The sequence below is a fragment of the Aedes aegypti genome, chromosome 1, assembly GCF_002204515.2.
Source record: "Aedes aegypti strain LVP_AGWG chromosome 1, AaegL5.0 Primary Assembly, whole genome shotgun sequence".
Taxonomy (NCBI): Eukaryota; Metazoa; Arthropoda; class Insecta; order Diptera; family Culicidae; genus Aedes; species Aedes aegypti.
This window is the reverse complement of record NC_035107.1, coordinates 282,989,763-283,015,572: the sequence shown is the minus strand read 5'-3', so window position 1 is coordinate 283,015,572 and position 25,810 is coordinate 282,989,763. Positions and strand designations below refer to the sequence as shown.

The following is a 25,810-nucleotide window of genomic DNA, read 5'->3' as shown; positions in this document are numbered from 1 at the left end:
GTGTTTCCAGCTTTTTGGAGAAGCTTTTCAAGTTTCTGGTAGAAACTTTATCACTTGATGGAAGAAGCTTTTTCAGCTTCTGGGAGAAGCTTTTCCAGCTTCTGGGAGTAAATTTTCCAGCTTCTGAATGAAGTTTTCCAGCTTTTGGGAGAAGCTTTTCCTATTTCTGAGAGAAACTGGGAGAATTATATCCAGCAGGGAGAAGTATTAGCTAGCTTTTTCAGCTTCTGCAGCTTCTGGAGGAAGTTTTTTCCAGTTTTTACGAGAAGCTTTTTCAAATTTTGGGAGAAGAGTTTTTCAGCTTCTGGGAGAAGATTTCCAGCTTCTGTAAGAAGCTTTTCCAGCTACTGGGAGAAGGTTTTCAAGCTTCTGAGTAGTTTTACCAGCTTCTGGGAGATTTTTTTTCGGATTCTGGGAGAAGCATTTCCAGCTTTTGGGAGAAGCTCAAACATCTCTCAAATGTATGAGAAAGCTTGTAGCAGAAAATCTGAAAAGCTTAAAACAGCTTCTTTTTGAAAAAAATTTCAAAAGTTTAGAAAAGTTTTTCTCATTAGTTTGGGAAAGCATCTCCCTGTGGCTAGATAAATCTTTTCTCAGAAGCTTGGTACAACCTCCTCAAGAAGCTTCCGGAAACTAATCCCAAAAGGTTGGCAAATTCTGTCTCTGAAGCTTGGAGAAGCGTCTCCAATAAGCCTGGGAGAGCTCAGATACTTGAAAAAGCTTCTTCCAAAAAAATGTTTGGTGAAAAAGCTACAAGCTTTTTCCTGATGCTTGAGGATTTTTGTTTCTCAGATAAGCGAAAAATTTAGAAAACCAGAAGGTTGGAATAGCTTCACTGTGTATTTATGGGAAGCTCAACCCAGAAAATTGAGGAAGCTTCTCTCAAACGATTGGAAACAGTTTTTTCAGAAGATTTGGAAAACTTCTCTCAGAAGCTTGAACATTTTTTCCTTAGAAACTTGTAAAAGTACTCAAACCTAAAAGAAAAATGGGGAATGATTCTCCCAGTGAGCTGAGAAAGCTTGAAAAAGGTTCTCCCAAAAGCTTGGGAAATTTTTTTTCCAGAAGCTACTGGATTCGACACTGCAGTCTTGGGAGGAATCGAAACGATGTTTCTGGATTTTTCCCGACGTTTCGACTCAGAATTGAGTCTGCATCTGGGGAGAATTCTATTTAATCGTTCTTCTTGTATTTTAACATACAACTGTTGGTGTCAAGGTTTTGGAATTTGTAAATGGGATATAGTATTGAGTGAAACGTAGCATTTTTTTTTTGAATTTCCGTTTTGATTCCTCCCAAGACTGCAGCGCCGAATCCAGTAGCTTTAAAGCTTACATCAGTCGAACTTCTTTCTTTTTTTTTCAATTTTATTATTATGTCCTTCTTCCAGAAGTTTGCGGAAACATATCCCAGAAATTTGTTAAAGCTTCTCACCGAAACTCGAGAGAGCTTCTCCCCGAAACTTGCTTCTCTCAAGATAATAAAAATACTGCTCAAAAAAGCTTTGAAAAGCTTCTCTCAAAAGCTCGGAAAATCTTCTCGCTGAAGCATTTTCAGACTGTTGAGAAATCGTTGTTCAGAAGATTAGTAAAGCTTCTTCTAATAGCTTGAGAAAGCCTCGTCTGGAACTTGGAGAAGCTTCTCCTAGAAGTCTGGGTAAGTTTTCCTTAAAAGCTTGAAAAAGTTTCTTTCAGAAACTTGTGTAATCAGCTCTCAGAAGTTTGGGAGAGCCGACCATCGAAACGCCAAGGAGCCAAACGCTATATTGCCAGAGACCTGTGCGATAGAGTCGCTTCAGTAATGCTTTGCGGAATAGTCCTTAGCGGACACTGGAGATTTTCATATGACCATTCTTAGAAAAATATTGCTGTTTGAGTTTGACGTACAAATCTTGTCTAACTAAGCTTCAAATGCTCCACTATAGGAACACTTTACCGCAACTATTGGTACAAGTAAAAGAAGTTTTAGCAATTTTAGTGATATTTCATCAGTTTGAAAGCAATTTGAACGCTCTTTTCAACTACTCCGTGTATCATCAAGCCAATACGTCGATTGGCAGTCTCGGTTCTGTGGCTAATGTAATACAATCAGTGAAAACGGCACTATCGCAACTATAGGAACACCCACAACTAAGGGAACACTTACCCTAATGGCTTTAAAAAAATCCCATTTAGTCATAGATTAGTTTTGAAAATATTATTTGTACTGAAAACAAAAAAATCTGACACAAAAACGATAAAGTTCTAAATTGATCGTTTTCTAGCGAAAATAGAATCACAGCGCCATTGTCGCACTCAGAAACAACTCAAAAGAGCTTGGGAACATTGAAATTTTCAATGTACACACAAAACTGGCAACACTGGCCGTGACCTTCCATACATTCCAAATGATTCCCGGTAGCACACTTACCTGGAGTGAACTTGACGCCGAACCACACGGACATGGGCATGCATCCGTGATGAATAACGTGCAGCGTCGACACTTGACTAGTTTTTTTGCGCATCACGAAGAAGAACTGTGGGGAACGAAAGAAAAAAACAAATGAAAACAAAGTTCGATTAGCATATTTTCAATAATAGGAATTGCATTGGCGAAGATCGTTTGATCATCGGCTATCAGAGATTGGTATGCGATAAATCTGCCTATTCGCACTGCTGGGATTGGTCAAATTTGACAGGACCGGATGGGACATAATGTTGCGATTCATTTATTGATGGATGATCTCGAATGGTTGCCATCTTCTTCTAAGAACAAAGGAAGTATCCATCATGATGCTCGAGCCCCACCTTTCTAAAGTGCACAGGCCGGCCGTCCACAGTCACTATCTTTATAGTCTGGTGGTAAGGATTATCGGAGGTAGAGTGTCATCAATGTCAAAATTTGAACAGCGGCGAACTGTCATTTTCATAAAAATCCGCGTTCCAATCGAGCAGAAGACCTGTCAAAACTGGAACATGACGTCACTCTCATATAAAGGCACTCTAATCGAAGCCAATAGAGCATGACAGTTTGAGAGTGCTTGAATCGACGGGCAGTATTTTGATTTTGACGATATTGTTTGATGAATTGTTTTGAGGGTTGATTGAAATTTTATGTAATATTATAATTGATTGGCAAGCAAATATGATTGATTTAATAATTCTTTTTGTTATGTTACCATGTTACTTTGGTGCGATTTTCACGTTGACAGTACTTAGAAAAAATCAATTCGCCAAACTGTAACTATAGCGACTGTAATTCTGTCCTGTTGCCGTGCCTCAGAATCGATGCCACAGGCGTCAACATTGGTGTGACCAACAACGAGCGATAAATAGCGATTCTTTTTCCATCCTCCGTCGAGTCACATGTTGTCATACTGACGGCGCAGCCCCGGAGATACCAACCAACCAAGCGGGCAAAGATGACGGCAAGCGCGATCACAGTTTCGCAGTCAGATGCTAATTGCCAGCTCATAAAAATATTACATTTTCTCGCAAACGGCAGTGCAGCCGCGCACAGGCGAAAATAAGATGATTTTCCAACCTGCGCTGAATGGGGTGCAAATTGCTGGAACGGTTTGCGAGCAAAACAAATAGCGAGCTTGGTCACGCAGCAACTCAATTTATTGATTTGCTAGCAAAGGAATTGAAATTTGATGTTTTGGGATGCGGATTCTGAGAAAATGGCAACACTGCCAACTGTCAAATTGCGACACTGAAACAAATTGATCGAATATTTTTGTCAATTAACCTGTACGATCCAAACTAAGCATCCCTATCTGGAATAAACCAGAATGGACTACTGACGAATGATCCCGTGACAGCTAATGTCAAGAGGGTCATGAGTATCTTCGATGAAGAGACGCACAATCGTAGAAATCGAAGCAAAAAACCTCTCACCCCAAATAGTTTGCAAAGCGATCAAAACACGTAAAACCACCACGTAATGATGATTCGTGCAATGCTTCGAGTACTCCAAGCAAATTTTGGAGGTCATACCGAACGCCCCAAAGTTCATTAATCCAGCTCCGGAGAGTCAACAACACATTTGTTCGCTTATGTTCGCCATCGGATAATTGCCGTTTCGAATGGTTGTTTGCGATCGAGAGGGTACTTGCCCAAATGTCTTCTGCTGGGGTGTTGCTAACAATGAAGATCATAGTCGGTTTTGTGGGGAAAAGGGTTGGGAATCGTTGGATGCTGTGGTGTTTATCGACGGAATTGGAGAAATGACGTCAATTCCGTTCAAGCATGATGATTTGTGCAAAATTGCAATGTTTATTAATTCGTGTGATACATAGGTTAAGAAGTTGTCTAATCCAAAGTATGGTAGAACTTGACGCAAGGTTATCGAAAAGGAAGCAGATGAAGGAGACTGTTTTCAATCCAACTGAACCCCTAGTGCGCGAAATATTATTGTCACCCATAAAGGAAACATTTCTAGGGATGCCAAAGTGTCACAGTTTCCAATAAGCGATACTAAATGATAAATTTATTTAACATCCTAAGCTAATGGCCGCCACAATCAAACCAAACTTTAAGTAGGGATCATCCTTGATCGTCAGAATTATGAAGTTTGATAGATAATCCAAAAGATAGTTGAACGATCTCTTGATGCAGACAAAACGACTTTTACTTCTACTTCTCCGACGTTTCGGCGTATATTTCGCCTTCTTCAAGCCTCTAAAACCCTTGAAGAAGGCGAAATATACGCCGAAACGTCGGAGAAGTAAAAGCAGAAGTCGTTTTAGCTGCATCAAGACTGATAGAGCCGATAAAACCTAATACGCTAGATACTAGAACATGTTCGATCAACTAACTTCCACAGTCCACGAAGACCCCCGTCCACAAGCGAATGAGTGATTTATTTCCCGGCTGTCAATCGGTGGTCGTTTAGCATATGGGAGAGCGGAATCGGTCCCAACCGGTGTCCCGGGGCCCGCACAATTCATTATTCGTATAAATAATGACTACAGTGTAGAGATATGCGGCGCGCGTGAGGAACAAACCCTGCGTAGAGTCCATCCATTACCTAAAGATAGGGTTGGGCTAATTGATGGTTGGATGGATGCGTTCGGAGAATTGGTCGAAGCAGGGTTGTTGTTTTTCCTAACCGCCATTAGGATACACACGAATAGAATAGCAGGGGGTGCCCCCAATGAATTACGATAATCAACAAAATCGATGACGATGTGTAGTGACAAGTGTGATCGAGGATTTCGATTGGTTGAACTATGTGGTGCGGAAAGAGTCAGAAATTAATTGGACAAAAAAGTTCCTTTCAAGCAATCGATAAACGAATGGAATGAAAGTGAGACACTAGAAATGATGATCCGTTGATAGAGGATTTTCGGACAACCTTTCATATTTTTTGGGAAATCTTTGAAACTTTTTTGAAATCTTATCTTCTAAACTTTTTAAGATCTTCTGTAAACTACCTCCAAGCATCTCTAGAAATCCTTCAAATTTCTCCAGTAAGCTTTCAAAGGTTTGTATGCATTAAAACATCTAGCCTATTGACCCTGAAAACTTTAAGAGTATTTAACAATTTCTCACAGAAGCAGCTTCTCCTAGAACCTAGAAGATGCAAAACCTTCTCCTAAAAGCTGCAAAAGCTTCTCCTAGAAGATGCAAAACCTTCTCCTAGAAGCTGAAAAAGCTTCTTCAAAAGCTGCAAAGGCTTCTCCCAGAAGCTGCTAAAGAAAGCCCCAAGAAGCTGGAAAAACTTTTCCCAGAAGCTGGAAAAGTATCTCCAAAAAACTGGAAAAGCTTCTGCCAAAAGCTGAAAAAACTTCTCCAAGACGATAAAAAAAGCTTCTCCCAGAAGCTGGAATAGCTTCTCCCAGAAGCTGAAAAAGCTTCTCTCTAATACTTAAAAATCTCTTCCTAGAAGTTCGAAAAACTTCTATCTAAAGCTAAAGAAGTTTCCCTTAGTAGCTGGAAAAGCTTCTCCCGGATACAAGGAGAAGCTAAAAAAGCTTCTCTCAGTAGCTTAAAAGTTTCTCTCTGGATACAGGGAGAAGCTGAAAAGCTTCTCTCAGAAGCTGAAAAGTATCTCCCAGAAGCTGCAAAAGCATTTCTCAGCTTCTAGGAAAAGCATCTCCCAGAAGCTGGAAAAGCTTTTCCCAGAAGCTGGAAAAGCTTCTCTCAGAAGCAGGAAAAGCTTCTCCCAGAAGCTGGAAAAGCTTTTCCCAGAAGCTGGGAAAGCTTCTCTCAGAAGCTGGAAAAGCTTCTCCCAGAAGCTGGAAAAGCTTCTCCCAGAAGCTGGAAAAGCTTCTCCCAGAAAATGAAAAACCTTCGTCCAGAAGCTGGAAAAGCTTCTCTCAGAAACTCTCAAAGCTTCTCCCAGAAGCTGGAAAAGCTTGTCCGTTTAGCTGGAAAATCTTCTCTCAAAAGATAGAAAAGCTTCTCCTAAAAGTTGAAAAAGCTTCTCCCAGAAACTGGAATATCTTGTTTCAGAAAGTGGAAAAGTTTCTCTCAGAAGCTGGAAAAGTTTCTACAAAAACAGGGAAAAATTTTCTTCAAAAGCTGGAATAGCTTCTCTCCTGAAGTTGACAAAGCTTTTCTCTTGAAGCTGGGAAAGCTTCTCTCTTGATGCTTAAAAAGCTTCTCTCAAAAGCTCTCCCATTATCTTGAAAAGCTATTTCTAATAGCTGAAAAACTTTCTCTCGAAGAGCTTCTTCCAGAAGCTCGAAAAGCTTTTACCTGAAGATCGCAAAGCTTCTCCCAGAAGCTAGAAAAGCGTCTTCCATAAGCTGGAAAAGCTTCTCCGAAATCTCGAAAAGCTCCTCCCAGAAGCTGAAAAAGCTTTTCCTAAAAGCTGGAAAAGCTTCTCCCAAAAAAAAAGAAAGCTTCTCCCAAATGCTGAGAAAGCTTCTTCTTAAAGCTGGAAAAGCTTTCCTCAGAAGCTGGAAAAATTTCTCAAAAAGGCTGGAAAAGCTTCTCCCAGAAACTGAAAAGCTTCCACCAGTAGCTGGAAAAACTTCTCCCTGAAGCTGAAAAAGCTTCTCTCAGAAGCTGGAAATGCTTCTCTCAATGGCTGGAAAAGCTTCCCCCAGAAGCTGAAAAAGCTTCTACCAGAAGCTGAAAAAGGTTCTCACAAAAGCTGGAAAAGCTTCTCTCAGAAGCTGAAAAAATTTCTCAAAAAGGCTGGAAGAGCTTCTCCAAGAAGCTGAAAAAGCTTCTTTCAGAAGCTGGAAAAGTTTCTCTCAGAAGTTGGAAAAGCTTCTCCCTGAAGCTGGAAATGCATCTCCCAGAAGCTGGAAAAGCTTCTCGTAAAAGCTGGAAAACTTCTACCAGAAGATGGAAGAGATTTTCCTCTAAATTTGAAAAAGCCTTTTTATCTGAAACTTAGAAAGCATCTCTTTTGATGCTGGAAAAGCTTCTCCCAGAAACTTGAAAAGATTTCCCTAGATGCTACAAAAGCTTTCCTCAGAAGCTGCAAAAGCTTTCCCAGAAGCAAAAGTTTTCTCATATGTTCGAAAAGCTTCGCCCAGGAGTTGAAAAAGCTTTTCCCATAAGCTGGAAAAGCTTCTTCCAGAAGCTGCAAAAGTTTTACCTTGAAATTGGAAAGCCTTCTCCAGAAGCTGGAAATGCTTTCCCCAGAAGCTGCAAAAGCTTCGCCCAGGAGTTGGAAAAATTAGAAAAGCCCAGAAGCTGAAAAATCTTCTCCTAGAAGCTTAAAAAGCTTCTCCCAGATGCTGGAAAAGCTTCTCCCAGAAGCAGGAAAACTTTCTCCCAGAAGCTGAAAAAGCTTTTCTCAGAAGCTGGAAAAGCTTCTCTCAGAGGCTGGATTAGCTTCTCCCAGATGCTGGAAAAGCTTCTCTCTGAAGTTGGAAAAGCTTCTCCCTGAAGCTGGAAAAGCTTTTTCCAGAAGCTGGAAAAGCTTCTCCCAGAAGCTGAAATAATTTTTCTCCTGAATTTGGAAAATCTTCTCATCAGAAGCTCGGAAATCCTCTCTTCAGCTTTCCAGAGCTGGAAAACCTTCTTAACAGAAATTGGAAATTTTCCCTCGTAAAGCATGAAAAACTGCCTTCAGAAGCTGGAACAGCTGCTCTTCGAAAGCTGGTAAAGCTTCTCTTCAGGAGCTGGAAAACTTTATCACTAGAAGCCTCTTCGTAGAGGAGGAGCACTTCTCTGCAGAAGCTGAAAATCGTCATTATTGAAAGTTAGAAAATTCTTTCAAAAAAACTTTTACTAAAAGCAGGAATTGTTCACATCTGAAGCATTGAAATCTTCTTCCTAAAATTGAAGAAAAGTTAGAATAACATCTTCCTGAAGATTCTTCCTTTTTTTCCTCAGAAGCTAGCAGAGTTCTTTTCAAAAGCTAGGAACGGTTTACTCATAAACTTTTAAGGCTATTGTGGCAATTAATTCTACCTTTAAGCTATTAAAATTTGGGAAGTGCTTTCAAAAAGCCGGTAGATATATTCCAAGACAATCCTTTTGAAAGAATACTATGAAATCCATCCAAGAAATTTGTGCATTTCATTAAAAATACACAAATTGAACGGAAGAAATACAGAGTTATTCTTAAACGTTTACAGAGAAAATTTCTTTCAGTGTAGACAGATTCACGCATACCAATGCCACTAGTGAATAATCAAACAGAAGAAATCTCAACTTACCGTGTCGAAGAACTCCGTGAACTTGGAGAAGTAGTACCACCAACACGCATGCACCATCTACGCGTTCGATCGCATCCAGGTAGAATTCACAAGAGGTATCCATCAAATCCATCGATGTCACGCGTCCAGGTGATATTCACATATTGATTGTTCGATGGGAAGAAGGTAACGGTACAGAAAAGAATGAAGAAAACACCAATATTAGAATCGAGTCCGTGTGAGCGATAGCATGCGACATCTAGCGACGCAAGAGAAGAGGTTTTCCTAACACACTGAATAACTATCACACTACTATACGATAAACTTGAAAAAGGGATAGCAAGAACGTTGATAAAGCTGTCCTAAACCTAGATTCTATAAGATTTCTTTGAAAATTAAAAAAAAAACCGCAGGCAATTGGGAAAAAATGATCTCATTATTGTTTTAATCACATTCACAAGGGCCACAAAACAATGAAAAGAGAGCACAAAAGTTTTGAGGGAGAAGAGTTTGCTAAAACAAAAGAGCTTCTGACTTTTATTGATTCTGTGAAAAGGTGTGAGTTCTCTCGCTTTCTCGGTTATTTGGTTTAGAAGTGTTAGTGAGAAGCAAGCATTTTTTTCTATTAGTATCGGGTTAACAGTTCGAGTAACGGGTGAGAATTTTTATCAGTGTTTATTCACATGCTTAGATAAAGGTTAGACGTTAGTAAGAACATAAAATTGATGGAAAAGGTTACGCAAAACACGATGAGATAGCATACGGAAACGGATGGTCATTAGAGTGGTCAAAACTAGGAGGAGTTCTAGCATTCTAGAGTTACTATCCTATATAACTACTTGCGATTTACTTCGGTTGCTTAGTGACAGGGTAGGACACATACAGAGGAGGATTTTTGTGAAAGGTAAAACAGTAGGCTGTGGATTAATCACAATATGGTTGTGGGTTGCTGGATTTAGCCACAAATGCACTTGCTGTGGATGTGTGAGGCACAAACACAAGGTTATGAAGGGAAATGGAGACATGCATATTTTTTTCTCTCACATCAAAGAACAAAATGGCGGATGCAAAATGGTGGTTGATTTTTTGAAAGAAAACGAAAATATTGTACAGAGTACTCAACCTACCCTTAACGTTTTAGGGTGGTTACTATAGTCGACTGGCTGACATCGGAAGTTATAATGTCCCGTTAGCCAACCCGATATACCGATCTGTGGATTGGAATTGGAAAGAGAGAAGAGAGGTTCCAAGTTAGTTTTTTGGCGGTCGAAATATTTCTGATTCTCGCACACGGCGGCTCTGGACGACATTTGGTTCCCAGGTGCAAAATGGTTCCAATTCTCACATCTCTTTCAAAATTTGGAACCATTTTGAACCGTGGTTTTGATAGAATGAAACGATCATGAATTTTGCTTGTCTGAGGTTTGATTGGCTGTCTAGGGGTGGTGGGTTCAGTTCACGTCTCAAGGAGTTGTGTCATGGGGTTTACGTTGGTGGTGTCAATGGACCTTCTGATGACCATTTGATTTGTCATTTCACTTTTTTTTTACACGCGATGAATTTAGGGATGCGAGTGGTGCATATGAATAGATGGGTGCAAAATTATTATTTTTTAGGTTGATTGCTCAAGATCCCAGTTTTAGCGAGGGATTTCTTCGGGCAATCGGTGATTTGTGATTGATTTTGTTGCATTTTGGGAAATACAATTGTGCGATAATACCCAGTTTCACCAGACAAAAAAGAACGACAAATCTACCCGAGCAGATTGGTTGATTTCATTCAGTGTTGGCAATCAATTCTATTTCTCGGGCAAATTTCCAGTATACTTACCAATGGGTTGTTGGGACATTACTCAAACAAGTTAGCAATAAACGCATTATAACTAAATTTTATTCTGGGGAACTCTTAAGATACGGTCTGGAGAAGTTTCTTGAAGATATTTAGAAGATATAACATTCTGTAGCGGTAAAGAAGCCTACACATATAGCCTGTAAAATGATTACTTCGATTATTGTAGAGCGCAAATATGAATCAAGGTTTTAATTTCTTGGGTTTCCGTTCAAACCTTACTCAAATTTCATGAAACATGTCTGGAATTCTAAGAATACAGGTGAAACCTAACAAATTATCGACTAGAATCAGTGATTTTGAAGAGCCTTCTCGACAAGTTTGAAATGCTTTTAAGCAAGGGAGGGAGATTTCCGCATAAACTATTTGAAAAACTTCGTGATTGCTACAGATAATTTTAAGTTCTGAAAAGATTTGTGTCTTTTGAAGGTTTCACAGAGAAGCTCAAAATAAGCTTCGAGGAAAGTTTTCGAGAAAAATTTAAACGAGAATCTGATGCTTGGATGGTTGTACAGAAAAACTTTGGAGAATTTCAAAGGCTTGGTTTTGGAACTGTAAAATAGGAAAATTCTAATTCAAGAAATCAAGAGATTAAAATAGTTGCAAAGTGTTCTAATACACAATAAAATTCTCCAGGAAATTTTCCAGCTAACTTCTATTTCAAGGAATCAAGAGATTAAAATAGTTGCAAAGTGTTCTAATACACAATAAAATTCTCCAGGAAATTTTCCAGCTAAATTTAATTAACTAGACGAGAAGATTTATAAGCATTTCACTATAAATTTCAACAGCGAAGTTTGGAACACATCACAGAGCTGCTTTTCTTTACAAAAAATCTTGTTTTTGAAAAACTTTCGAGAAAAGCATATTTTTTTTTTTTAGAAATTTTCAAAGTTCCAGGAACGATTGTAGTAAGTCACTTCTGGGAAAAAGCTGTTCCAGCATCTAAGAAAAAGTTCCAACCCCAAATTCTTGAAGATAATTGTTCAGATTCTGGAGAAATTAAGTTTCTAAGGAGCATAGGTATCTCAACAGACACATTTGAAACGCATCACAAAGCTGCCTTATTATTTTCAAAAAAATCTTGTTTTTGAAAAGTTTTCGAGAAAAGCATGATTTTTTTTCTGATAAATCTTGTTTTAAGAAACTTTTCGAGAAAAGCCCGATTTTTTTCCTAGAATTTTTATAAGTTTTCTAGAATGCTTTTCAGGAGAGTTTGAAAGACTTTACCTAATAGTGAATCTCTTCTGGAAAGAGGCTTTCCTAAGAAGAAAAGAAGTTTTGCAATTTCCGACAATAAGCATTTCCAACGACATTTTTTTTTTTCTCCAGGTTTCGGAAAGAAACTTGTCCAGATTTTGGAGAAAAACTCTCTTTAGCTACTAGAAAGATGCTCTGTTGCATTTCTGTAAAAAAAAATTTCTCAAGCTACTAGGAAGATGTCATACTGCGCTTCTAATTGAAGCATATCTCAACAGAAACATGGTATGCATTCGAGAGCTGCTAGACTTTCCAAAAAATCTTGTTTTAAGAAACTTTTCCAAAAAAGCATGATTTTTTCCTAGAATTTGATAAGTTTTCTTGAATGCTTTCCAGTAAAGTTTGAAAATTTCTTTTGGAAAAAGGCTTTCCTAGCTTCAGAAGGGAAGTTTTTGAACGACCGACAAGCATTTCCAGCGTCAACAATTTTTTCCAGATTTCGGAAAGAAACTATTCCAGATTTTGGTGAAAAGCTTCTCAAGCTACTGGGAAGAAGCTCTACTCCGTATCTAAAAAAAACCAATCTCAAAATACTGGGAAAATGTTCTACTGCGTTTTTTAAAAAGCATATCTCAACAGAAAAATTGGAAATGCATTCCAAAACTCATGCTTTTCTGGAAAATTTTCTTTAAACAATATTTTTCGGTTTTCCAAAAAATCTTGCTATAAGAAACTTTTCTAAAAGAGCATGTTTTTTCCCTAGAAGTTTTCTAGAATGCTTTCCAGGAAAGTTTGAAAGACATTACAGAATAATGAATCTAATCTGAAAAGAGGCTTACCTAGCTTCAGAAGGGAAGTTTTTAAAATACCAACAAGAAGCATTCCTAGCGTCAACAATTTTTTCAGGATTTTTGAGAAAAAACTTGTCAAGATACAAATAAGATGCTATACTACGTTTCTAAAAAAGTATATCTCAACATAAAAATTGGAAATGCATACCAAATGTCATGCATTTCTGGAAAAGATTCTTAGAACAAGAATTTTGGAAAACCAAGTAGCCCGGTTTTCCGAAAAATCTTGTTTTAGGAAACTTTTCCAGAAAAGCTTGATTATTTTTTCCTAGAACTTTGATAAGTTTTATAAAATTCTTTCCTGGAAAGTTTGAAAGACTTGTCATAATAGTAAATCTCATCAAGAAAGAGGTTTTTCTGGCTTCAGAAGGGAAATATTTCAATACAATTTTTCCAGATGTGGTTAGAAACTCTTCCAGATTTTCAAGAAAAACTTCTCATGCTACTGCGAGGAAGCTCTACTAGCTTTTAAAGAAAAACTTTTACAGTTTCTGCCAAAAAGATAATTTCTGGAATAAAACTTTTGAAGCTTTTCGTGAAATGCTTTTGCAGCTTCTCGAATATGCGCTTCCAGCTTCTTGGAAGCAGCCTTTTCAGTTTCTTGGAAGAGAATCTTTTGAAGCTCATTGGAAGAAGCAGTTTTTTCAGCCTTCTGAAAAAAAAACTCTTTAAGATTCTCTCTTTTTCAATTTTTGGAAGAAGCTTTGCAAGCTTTTGGAGAGCAAGATTTCCAACTTCTGAAAAAAAAAAGCTTGTCAAGCTCATGAAGAGAAGCTTTTTCAACTTCTGGAGAGAAACTTTGCCAGCTTCTGGAGAGAAGGTTTTTCAGTTTTCGAACAGAAGCTTTATCAGCTGCTGGAGAGATAATTTCTCAGTTTCTGGAGAGAAAATTTTGCTGCTTCTGGAGAGAAGTTCTTTTAGCTTCTGAAGAAAAGTTCTTCTAGTTTCTGGAGAAAACCTTTTTCTAGCTTCTGGAGAGAAGTTGCCTCCAGCTTATGAAGTGAAGCTTTTTCAGCATCTGTAGAGAAGTTTTTCCCAGCTTGTGGAGAGAAAATCTTTCAGCTTTCGGAGAAAAGCTTTTTCAGCTCCTGAAGATAAACTTTTTCAGTTTCTGAGCTTTTGGAAAGACGCTTTTTTAGCTTCTGGAGAGAAGTTTTTTTTAAGCTTCTGAAGAAATGTTTTTCCAGCTTCTGGAGAGCAGATTGTTCTAGTTTCTTGAGAGTAGTTTTTTCCAGCTTGTGTAGAAAAGCCTTTTCAGCTTCTGGAGATAGCTTTTTCAGCTTTTGGAGATAAGCTTTTGCAGCTTCTGAAGAGAAGTTTTTTAAGCTCCTAAAGAATTTTGTTTTCAATTTTTGGAGAGCAGTTTTTTTCAGCTTGTGGAGAGAAGCTTTTTCAGTTTCTGGAGATAAGCTCTTTAAGCTTCTGGAGAGAAATCTGAGGAAAAGCTTTTCCAGCTTTTGTAAATAAACTTTTTCAACTTCTGGAGAAAAAAATTCCAGCTCCTGGAGAGCAGCTTTTTCCAGCTTCTGGAGAGAAGTTTTTTCTAGATTTAGAAGAAAAGCTTCAGGAGATATGCTCTTTCAAGAAGAGAAGCTTTTTAAGCTTCCGGAGAGAAGTTTTTAAAGCTTCTGAAGAAATTATTTTTCAGCTTCTGAAGAGAAGTTTTTCCCGATTGTGGAGAGATTCTTTTTCAGCTTTCGGAGAGAAGCTTTTCCAGTTTATGGAGAGAAGTTTTTTCAGCTTCTAAAGAGAAGCTTTTTCAACTTTTGGAGAGAAGCTTTTCAGCATCTAGACAGAAGCTTTTTCAGCTTCTGAAGAGAAGTTTTTTCCCAATTGTGGAGAGATTCTTTTTCAGCTTTCGGAGAGAAGCTTTTTCAGTTTATGGTGAGAAGTTTTTTCAGCTTCTGAAGAGAAGCTTTTTCAGCTTTTGTAGAGAAGCTTTTCAGCATCTAGACAGAAGCTTTTTCAGCTTCTGAAGATATGCTTTTTCAGCTTCTGGAGAGAAGCTAATTCAAGCTTCTTGAGAGCAGCTTGTTCTGCTTCGGGACAGAAGCTTTATCAGCTGCCAGAGAGATGATTTTTAAGCTTCTGGAGAGAAGCTTTTTCAGCTTCTGGTGAAAAGCATTTTCAGCTTCTGAAGAGAAGATCTTTCAGCTTCTTTCGAGAAGCTTTTCCAGCTTCTTGAGAGAAGTTGTTCTAGCTCCTGGAGATAAGCTGACTCAGCTTTTGAAAATGAGTTTGTCAAGTTGGTAAAGAGAAGCTTTCCCAGCTTTTGGATAGACAATTTTCCAGCTGCTGAAAAGAAGCTTTTCCAGCTATTGGAGAAAAGCTTATCCAGCTCCTTAAAAGAAGCTTTTTCAGCTTCTGGAGAGAAGCTTTTTCAGATTCTGAAGAGAAGCTTTTTCAGCTTCTGAAGAGAAGCTCTTTCAGCTTCTGGAGAGAAGCTTTTTCAGCTTCTGAAGAGAAGCTTTTTCAGCTTCTGAAGAGAAGCCTTTCCAGCTTCTGAAGAGAAGTTTTTCCAGCTTCTGTAGAGAAGCTTTTAAAGCTTCTGAAGAGAAGCTTTTCCAGCTTCGGGAGAAAAGCTTTTTCAGCTACTGGAGAGAAGCCTTTTCAGCTTCTGGAGAGAAGCGCTTTCAGCTTCTGACGAGAAGCTTTTCCAGCTTCTTGAGAGAAGTTGTCCTAGCTTCTGGAGATTGGCTGACCCAGCTTTAAAAAAAAAGTTTTCCAAGCTGGTAAAGAGAAGCTTTCCCAACTTTTGGAAAAGAAGCTTTTCCGGCTGCTGGAGAGAAGCTTATCCAGCTTGCGGAGAGAAGTTTTTCCAGCTTCTGGAGAGAAGATTTTCCAGCTGCTGGAAAGAAAATTTTCCTGCTTCTGAAGAGAAGCTTTTTCAGACTTCTGGAGAGAAGCTTTTCCAGCTTCTGTAGAGAAGCTATTTCAAGCTTCTTGAGAGCAGCTTGTTCTGCTTCTGGACAGAAGCTTTATCAGCTTATGGAGAGATGATTTTTAAAATTCTGGAGAGAAGCTTTTCTAGCTTCTGAAGAGAAGCTTTCTTAGCTTCTAGAGAGAAGCTTTTTAGGTTTCTGGAGAGAAGCTTATTCAGCTTCTGAAAAAAAGCTTTTTGAGTTTCTGGATATATTTTCTCCTGAAGCTTTGGAAAGCAGTTTTTATGGCTCCTGAAAAGTATTTGGACAAAGGTTTTCCTAGCATCTGGAAACAAGCTTGTAAAGGTTCTACAGAGAAACTTTTACAGCTTCTGGAGAAATCGGACAACTTTTAGCTTCTGAGAGAAGCTTTTCCAGCTTCTGTAGAGAAGCTACTTCAAGCTTCTTGAGAGCAGCTTGTTCTGCTTCTGGACAGAAGCATAATCAGCTTATGGAGAGATGATTTTTAAAATTCTGGAGAGAAGCTTTTCTAGCTTCTGAAGAGAAGCTTTCTTAGCTTCTAGAGAGAAGCTTTTTAGGTTTCTGGAGAGAAGCTTATTCAGCTTCTGAAAAGAAGCTTTTTGAGTTTCTGGATATATTTTCTCCTGAAGCTTTGGAAAGCAGTTTTTATGGCTCCTGAAAAGTATTTGGACAAAGGTTTTCCTAGCATCTGGAAACAAGCTTGTAAAGGTTCTACAGAGAAACTTTTACAGCTTCTGGAGATATCGGACAACTTTCAACTTCTGACGAGAAGCTCTTTCAGCTTCTGGAGAGAAGCTTTTTCAGCTTCTGAATTGAAGCTTTTTCAGCTTCTGGAGAGAAGCTTTTCCAGCCACTGGAGAGAAGCTTTTCCAGCCACTGTAGAGAAGTTTTTTCAGCTTCTGGAGACAAGCTTTTTCAGCTTCTGGAGAGAAGCTCTTTCAGCTTGTTTCGAGAAGCTTTTCCAGCTTCTTGAGAGAAGTTGTTCTAGCTTCTGGAGATAAGCTGACCCAGCTTTTGAAAATAAGTTTGCCAAGATTGTAAAGAGATGCTTTCCCAACTTTTGGACAGACAATTTTCCAGCTGCTGAAAGGAAGACAGAAGCTTTTTCAGCTTCTGACGAGTAGCTCTTTCAGTTTCTGACGAGAAGCTTTTTCAGCTTCTGAAGAGAAGTTTTTTCATCTTCTGGAGAGTTTTTTCATCTTCTGGAGAGAAGCTTTTTCAGCTTCTAGAGAGAAGCATTTTCAGCTTCGGGAGAAAAGCATTTTCAGCTTCTGGACAAAAGCTCTTTCAGCTTCTGACTAGAAGCACTTTCAGCTTCTCACGAAAAGCTTTTCCAGCTTCTTGAGAGAAGTTGTCCTAGCTTTTGAAAATGAGTTTGCCAAGCTGGTAAAGAGAAGCTTTCCCAACTTTTGGAAAGACAATTTTCCAGCTGCTGAAAAGAAGCTTTTCCGGATGCTGGAGAGAAGCTTATCCAGCTTCTAGAAAGAAGTTTTTCCAGCTTCTGGAGAGAAGATTTTTCAGCTTCTGTAAAGAAACTTTTCCAGGCTTCTGAAGAGAAGCTTTTTTAGCTTCTGGAGAGAAACTTTTTCAGGCTTCTGAAGAGAAGCTTTTTCAGCTTCTGGAGAGAAGCTATTTCAAGCTTCTTGAGAGCGGCTTGTTCTGCTTCTGGACAGAAGCTTTATCAGCTGTTGGAGAGAAGCTTTTCCAGCTTCTGAAGAGAAGCTTTTACAGCTTCTGAAGAGAAGCTTTTTCAGCTTCTGAAGAGAAGCTTATACAGCTTCTTAAGAGAAACTTTTCCAGCTTCTAAAAAGAAGCTTTTTGAGTTTCTGTTTTTTTTTTTAATTTTGAAGCCTTTGAAGCTCTGAAAAGAAGTTTTTATGACTCCTAAAAAGTATATGGACAGAGGTTTTCCTAGCTCCTGGAAACAAGCTTGACAAATTTCTACAGGGAAACTTTTACAGCTTCTGGAGAAATCGCACAACTTTCAAAGATGCATTGCAATTAATGAGCCTCACAATTTTCGAGTATTGTTGTTAAAATTCCTGGCAGAGCTCAGCAAATTTTCCAACAACCTCTAAAGTAGCTCTTAATAGGATGTTTGAAAAACTAAGCTTAGAGAGCTTCAGCTCTGATGCATTAAAATCACTAATAAGGGAATAATTAAGGTAGTCGGAAAGGCTTGTTATCCTTTTAAACATATGTTCGCAACTAGTGTCGTCTATAAAAAATAGATAAGATTCAGTATCTGAAATTCTCGAACACCAAGATTTTAAGAAAAAAAAACCCAAATTCCCCCGAGAAATCGTCGCTACCATACCCACCGGCTGCATTCCGCTTCCGCTTCCGGGGGGGTGGGGGATCCTTCAGGGGGCCTAGGTCATACCGCTAGGTGTTCCTGTTTTCTACTACGACGTGCCCAGCTGCAATAATGGTGTTAGTAAACATCCCCCGAAACTACTACCCCTCGAGTACTTTAAGACGCACTCTGAGTGTCAAACTACCGGCCCGCAGATGTTGGTGAGCTGCGAGTTTTTGATACGGTCCCGTTTTTAGTGCGGGCGTTCTCCGTAGTGTTTCTCGATGTCCTGTATTTGGGCTTCAGCTGGTTCGTTTTTCGAATATTTGTGTTTTTGTATGTGTATGTAGGTATGTGTGTGGGTTTGTGTATGTTCGGTTGATGTGTGCTGGCTTGGCTACCGTAGCACCGACTCCGCTCCTCTCTGGGTCATAGCTTTGAGAGGATCCAAGTTGAGGGGGGTGGGGATAACCCATCCTAGTGCCGCTAAGGTCCGTTCCTCGCGCGGGAAGCAGCACTAGAACGGAGAGCGATTTTCGGTTTTCCGAAGGAGAGAACTTGATTTCATGGCTAACGAAACTCTACTGGTTGATCCTGACTTCTGAATCTCTTTGTTGGTGGCTCACCGAGGGGGCGACGCGGGCTTTTCGAGGGGGGAGGATTCTTTGGAACTTACTCTCATCGCTTGGCCGGTCGTTCCGTGGTCCACCGGTTGACACCGGAAGCTGTACGTTCCCCACCAACCGCCCATCAGACACTGAGGGGGGAGGACAAGCGCGGGGGTGGAAGGGTTATTGCAATCATAAGCATACGGAGACAACAAGCAATTTACAGATCAACCATTGTACAAATGGGGCGAACACAGAAAAAGAGAGAGAAAGAGAAAAACATAATGAATTCGATTAGCGTTAGCCGTAGGTAGCTGCAATGGTTCCGGGTTTTCGCTGCTTCCTAAGGAAGGTCGCGCCGATTCTACGGCTATTGATCTCTCCTAGAATAAATGGCGGTCCGAGCACAGCAAAGTTCAATGCAATATGGCGGGTAATGATTGGTGGTGGTGGTGCTTGCTTGCGATGGTCTTCTTGCGGAGCCAGCGCTCAAATTGAATTGAATCAGAACACAAAAGGAACATATGGATCTGATGGTAGATCTTGTCGAAAGTGAAAGGAAGGTCGTCGTGATCGTCGTCGTCGTACTCGTCATTGCTGGAGGAGTCGTTGCCCGGTATTCTGGTGTGTTGCGGTGCGGTTATTCAAGGTAGTGCAATTGACTTCTGCTCAAGCGGGTTGGAGTAATGCTGGGTAAAAGAGGTTTACCCGATGGGATTAATGAATCCGGTTCCGGTTCGTTGAACTGTATGTCAGCCTAAGATTCTGACTGGGCGGTACTAGAGGGCATATAGTTTCTGAAACTGGCTATATGATCTAGTGGATGATGTTCCCTCAAGACTTTCGATTTTTTGGTGTATTTTGTAGAAATGACATTTTTTAGATCTGCATAACATACAAAAAATAGGAACTGAGAGCAGATATAAAAGTTCAACTTCTAATGGTAATTTATTTGAAACTAGTAGTCCCAGCAAACTTTGGCTTGCCATGAAGTAGGCTGTTGAAACGCCATGGAACGTCTCATACAAAATGACAGTTCTGTTAACTCCTGTTTTTTCGACTTTCCCGTTCATATCCTGAGCTTTTTAGATTCACAAACACGTCGGAATACTATGAGAATATAATAATGGAAGAATTTTCAAAATCCGAAATCCCGTTCTCGTGACACCATTCCGTTTTTATTCATATAGATTTAAGCGGAATTCCCAAGTAACCAAATAGCACTTTAAATCACCCTGCGTGATAATATAGGGCTATTGTGGAGCTGACATGCCCTATATTAACCGTATAATAGAATGAAAAGGCGAATAAGCGGGCTAGTAGTTGTTACTTGGATTGTGAAACATGGTGCAATCCTGCGAATTAGTTTGGCTATGGTCTAGCAAAATATGAATAAGAAGTATTCTCCTCTCGAGGCAAAAAGGGGCAAAACAAAACTATTTTCAACGTGAAAGTATTGATTATTTGCTTGCTTAACCTCTTCTCAGTAAACGAATAGTCTTTAAAAAATTCGAAACTTATAATAAAATGGTTATTACAATATGTCCATGGTTGATTGTTCACAATGCTCATTTTATATTTTGTGAAACTTTCAACAGAGCTGATGTGACTCAAACGAGAATCATCTAATTATTTTAGGGTCATAAATCATGGAAAAGATTGTTCAATAGAAGATAAATGTTCCATCATGCACCACGAGAAATTGAAATTTATTTTACAACAATGAAGTTAGACCATTTTAACAATAACTATGTTATAAAGCATCAGAACTGAAAATTAAAAGTGACTCGCTACCAGTCCTGTCAAAGTATAATCCTAGAAATGCTTATGACTTATATACATTCGGGAGCAACTTTGATGAATTTCAAGTACTTTTCAATAGGCTGACAGCAACTGAAAGTTGAATTAAAGTTCTATTCAGAAACGAGGTAGAATTTGTGTGACTAGATTGTACTGAATCTGACAGCTTCATAAGCAAGAAAACATGGAAATTGCTTAGGGTGTTCATTTTACCCCCAGTTCCCCTACTTTTCGTAGAATGTTATTTCTCTGAACGCCAGTGCAGAATTACTAGAAAGTGATGCAATTAACTCGCAATCCAAGCCGAAGCCCTACCAAACACGAGGGGTCTGGGTCATTTGGCCTAAGGTTATTTGGCATAGCGCCATTTGGCATAAAGAACATATGGCATAACGGACATTTAGCATAACGGACATTTGGCATAATATTTTTTCAAGAAGAACAGGCATATTTTGAAAGAAGAGCTATAAATCAGATTATGTCAAACGGCGTTACGTCATAGGACCTTATGTCGAATAGCTTCATGCCAAGTGGTACACTCCTATCACAAGGGTAACCTACCCTTGTGATCAATCACAAGACGGCTTATCGGAATAGAATGAAATCCTGGAAGAATTTCAATAGCATTTTCATTCAAAATCCACAAAAAGGAATTTGAACCTTAATCATTTTGCAATTGAGGTTCAAACTAACAAGGGAAGGTCACGATGGTGTTACACGGGGTTTTCAACCGGACTATTTTTGTTAGATTCTATATGTCGAAATATGAAAAACTCCAAAGCCTTTCGGGTGATGGACCAGTGGTGTAGCCAGGAGGGGCTCTAAAAGGGGAAATTTTGTACGTATATTATATTATTAAGCTAATTGGAATATGGACAAAAATATTTTTTAGTATTTATTGTGATGGTAGAGAACAGAATTGACATTAATGTATGATTAAAATGTATTTTTTCCATGCCATAGGCGCAAGGGATGGGTTTCTTGTTGGTATACTATTTTAATAAAACCAATTTTTTGTTGGTGTCCATATTCCATGTTAGTTACGCCAATGGCATAAAAATACATAATAAACATATATTAATGTCAATTCTGTTCATTACTACCGTAATAAATACTGAAAAAATCTTATTGACAAATTTTCATTTGGCTCAATAATATTATATTCGTACAAAATCGATCCTTTCAGAGCCCCTCCTGGCTACACCACTGGTCCATCACCCGAAAGGCTTTGGGGTTTTTCATATTTCGACATGAAGAATCTAACAAAAATAGTCTGGTTGAAAACCCCGTGTAACACCTTCGTGACCTTCCCTTGTAAGGTTTCCAATCTGAATTTCAGTAGATTCTTAATTCAGCAACCTTTACCATACCCTATTCCAATAGTAACGCCGAAAAAATGCCAGAATCTTTATTTCAGTCTAACGGAATGCAAATTAGGATACATTTGAACATGTGGGCTCCAAACTGAATTTGAGTCGCATCATTTTTCGATATCCTAAAGAAATTCTAATGGAATCCTCACTTATCAAACTTGTCTTAATCTACACCATAAACTCGAAATGATGTTGAAGTAAGAATTCTAAGAGAAATACAGTCAAGAATATTACGGGGTTCGAATAGGGAACCTAGGAAGATTTCAGGCAGCATCCTTATGAGATTATTATTTAGTCAAAATATTGATAGGATTCCCGCGGATATTCTATCCGAGATTCCAGTGATAATTTTGAAATTATAAGTTCTTTATTGAGAGCCTGTCAAATATCTCAGTCGGAACCCTTGGGCAGGGCTGGTAGCGGTCAGACAGCAAAATAATTGGGTCTTTGGGGATTAAAATGATAAAAATTGTGACTTCAAAAATACATTAATCAATTTACATATTGGATGAATTCAGAAAGTAGAGAGCTGCAACAGTTTTATACATTTCTTAACAGTTATCTGCCCGGGATAAGGCTTGACTGCCATAAAAGACTTGACTGTCAAATAGAGAGCATAACAGATTTCACTTCTCATTTTTATACCGAAGTGATTATTATTTTGGTTGTCCTGTTTTATATTTCCGATTACAGTTAGAATAAAAATCGTAGTTTATCATATAAATAAACTCTGCAAACCAAACTGTCAAAAGTTCATTGAAGATTCACTTCAAGAGGTATGAAACGAATTACTTGAAGCATTTTATTATACAAATTGGTGGAATAAATCGAGGGGAATTTTATGATTGTAGACAATATATCGGAAGACTTCATAAAAAAATGTGGATGAATTTCAGAATGTGCAGAATAAAATCCTGTCAGAATCCAAAATTCAAAACCATGCCAAACACATGATTAAATTGCTACAAAGTTTCTGTAAAATCAAACAGTTACTCCAGAACAGTGGTGGAAATGTTCGCATCACGAAACACCTCACGAGTGAGAATCAACGCGAATAAAACATGACAGACTCGCGAAAAAGACTTGATGTGAGTAAGTTCGCCCCCACCTGCTCGGGAGAACATACCAAAAGAAATAGCTAAGAGTTCGCGAATGTTTATTCCCGAGCAACCAAACAAGATATGATTTTGACCCTTGAAACCCAGAAATCTCAGCTCCGAACACGTTCACGAGTCACTTTAGCTTCGTTCACTCGCGAGCACGAAAGATGCGAATAAATCAGCACGCTAATGCTCGCGAGCATTTTTCTTTGTATTTGTTCCGATCAGGCGTTGCAGAATTCGCTCTCATTTGAGAATGAAGCACGATCAAAGCAAGCAAAGAAAAACATCCCATCTGTTGCGGTCCACGATCGTCATTGTATCGCAAGGTGTAACAAGTCTGATAAATGGAAGCAGCGAGCGAGAGCCCCAACGAGAGAGCGATGATAAAATCCATTTTTCTCGCTTGTTTACCGTTGGGGATAGGGGTTTTTCTTAACTGGCACGATAAATAATCCACGAACTTCCAATAACAACAGTGTCCCCCAGGCTTGGAGCATGTTTAGAGGGGTTTTATCATGCACTACTATCCCCCCAATCTGATCAAACTTGTAGCAGTATACGATAAACAGTCTCTCATAATGTGCAGCATGTTATGATAGTTACAGAGAGCGATACGTGAGAGATTCTCTCAATTTTCTCAGGATTCAATCCCTGGTTCCGATTCAGTGGACATGTTTGCCACTTTCCATCACTGAACACAGTTGACATTTGACGATCTAGAGACAACCAAATCAGATGAATGTTGTGCTTAAGTAATTAGGAAATAAGTTCATGCGTACTTAAAATACCAACATTTCAACTGAATGTTTCAATAAATAAATAATTGAAAACAATCATATCACCCAGAGACGACTCGTAACCGCACGTTTAATCTGTTCCATGACTTTGATTATAATGCAAACGGTAAACGATTAAAAACGTCCTTTTCAAGAAAACTCTATTTAGTAGATGCATATGTGTTGCTGAAATTCTTAAACATGTGGGTTTGACATTACAGAAAAGTCACTGATATCACTATTGATTGATAACTATTGTCCAACAATGTTCAGGCATTCATCTTAGAAACGTGTTTTTTGTATAGAAACAGTTAATCGAAGTCGTGGAAAAACAGTATCGAGAGTTAATCAATGGAAAAATGTATAGCTTATTTGTTGAAATTTCTAATGTCATTTCTGAAATGATTTCTAGCAAAATTAGTTCTCGCGTTTTTGACGTCCTGGACGAGTTTCCAAAGAACTTTTTGAATTTTTTAAATGTTATTTACAACCGTTTGTGGCTTATCTCCCGGAGGAACTTTGATGAGGTTCTTTCATAAAGCAGGTTTAAGATTCCTTCTTCAGCCGCAGATACTGCTAAAAGTTCGCTTATAATTTATTCAGCAGGTCTGTCAGATATTGGTCCTGGTTTTCACCAAAAATTATTTAAATATTTCGGCCAGAAAATCCAAAGTCGCTTTTTATGTTTTGCCAGAATCTTCTCCAAAACTCTCCCCAGATTTTTTTTTTTACATTTTCCGTTAGAAACATCTAAGAAATGTTCACTTGAATTCTTTCAGAGAAATAGCCACGCCCTATCTTTCTTGACCCTTAAATTTTATTATCAATCGATCACGAAAATAGTGAGTTCAGAGACCATTTTTCTGAAAAAGTGAATTTGATGATTTTTTGTTGTCGAAAAAAGTGACCATGTCACTAAAAAGTGATTCACTACCTTGAGTAAATCCAGTCAATATCCTAAGCTATTTTCTTGGCGAAATATTGGTCACAAACCTCAGACTGAATATTGTGACGATTCCGTTCGGTAACCTTGCAAGGTTGCAACAGAAATCCAGATGGGATTCCAGTCATTTTCTCGGTAGAGTTCCAGACATAATTTTAACAGATTTTCAACATGATTCTGTTTATATTCTAAATCGATAGTCATCAGGAATCAATCTGATTGGAATTCCGGTTTGATTCCCCGACAAGATACTAGATGAAAACCTGATAGAACACCAACAGAAATTATAACGGAATTCTAGTAGACACTCTCACGGGGTTCCATTCGAAACTCCATTTTGTAAATTTAATTCAGAATCGTAGTGAGTAGTCAGGATTCCTATCCTAATTCGGAATAATTCTTGATGTGAAATCCTGAACGGAAGACAGTTGGAAGTCTATGACAGCCCGCCAGGATTCCAAAAGATATTTCGTCAGTATTCCAACTAAAGTCTCGATTGATTATTGTCTAGAATACGCCAATTATTGTCGTTAGGTATCTGATTGGCAATTATCTGAAATTTCTCTACAATTTCTTAAGTTTTTCAAACGAATCTTCGAGTCTTCGACAATAATCTTGACAGTCTTTACTGTATGTAATGGTAACCTGATGGTCACAAGTATTAAAAGCCCTGAAGAGTCAACACTCATAAAGTGCACTTAGGTTGTCTCAGGGTAAGGTTGAGGTTTTCTGAACTGAAATTTAGATAACCTGGACTAATATAAACTAATGAAAAATGCACAAAATCTCCTCGAACCTTTTGTTGTTCTTATTGACTCTTAATTATGGGGAAATTTAGTTCTAGCCTGGTTCATCCCGAGGTTATGTTGTTCTGCAAATAAATTCGATTTCAAAATGAAACGAATCCAAATGATCAGATATGTTAAGCCATATAACATTACTAATTTTATCATGGCCTTGTAGTTGACTTAAAATCAAGAAGTAATATATAAAACTGCAATAGATCTACAACCAAATTAAAAAAAAATCAGAGAGAAGACATTTAAATTTAAATGATCAAATATAACAACAAGTAACTATGGGCGTACTAATTTCGTGTCAAGTAATGTATTAGACTCAATAAAGTCACTTTACACTACTTCAAGTGTTACAGCTGCGTCATCCACTATCTACAACAGCAATGAACTAATTCGTTGACCCGTGCAACCCGTGCACCTGAGTTCAAAACCCCTTAGATTCAATCTCCCAGAGTCCATCGCCCAGAATCCACAACGGCCAATGAACTCCGTCCAATCAGTCCACTTCTTGAGAACCTCCATCTACCTCGCAAATTCTACCGCGTGCAACACACCCGGCGCAGACGGCGGGGACCAGATCCGAGATGACAATCACAATCAGTCGTATAGGTCGTATGGGTAATGAAAAGTTGGAAAAAGTGAAAGGCGCAGTCGTTATCCCTGAGTCGATTCCGTTTCTGATGCTGTTGGTGCAGCTGCTGCTTCTGAGAGGATTCCTAGCCGCGTTC

General features: G+C 38.7%; 1 protein-coding gene across 4 annotated transcripts in view; it reads right to left on the bottom strand.

Moving 5' to 3' along the window:
• The window catches only part of LOC5569887 (elongation of very long chain fatty acids protein AAEL008004), a 222,093-nt gene that overhangs the window by 16,712 nt on the left and 179,571 nt on the right, over nt 1-25,810 (bottom strand). For 3 of the 4 annotated variants that reach the window (XM_021837997.1, XM_021837999.1, XM_021837998.1), the window contains 3 exons: nt 9,712-9,795; nt 8,606-8,662; nt 2,410-2,515 (listed from right to left, as the gene is read on the bottom strand). In XM_021837997.1, the coding sequence (XP_021693689.1) occupies nt 2,410-2,515; nt 8,606-8,662; nt 9,712-9,795 (247 nt within the window). Of the gene's footprint in view, nt 1-2,409; nt 2,516-8,605; nt 8,663-9,711; nt 9,796-18,358; nt 18,440-25,810 lie in introns of all 4 variants that reach the window. The other variant, XM_021838001.1, reaches the window with a different exon arrangement.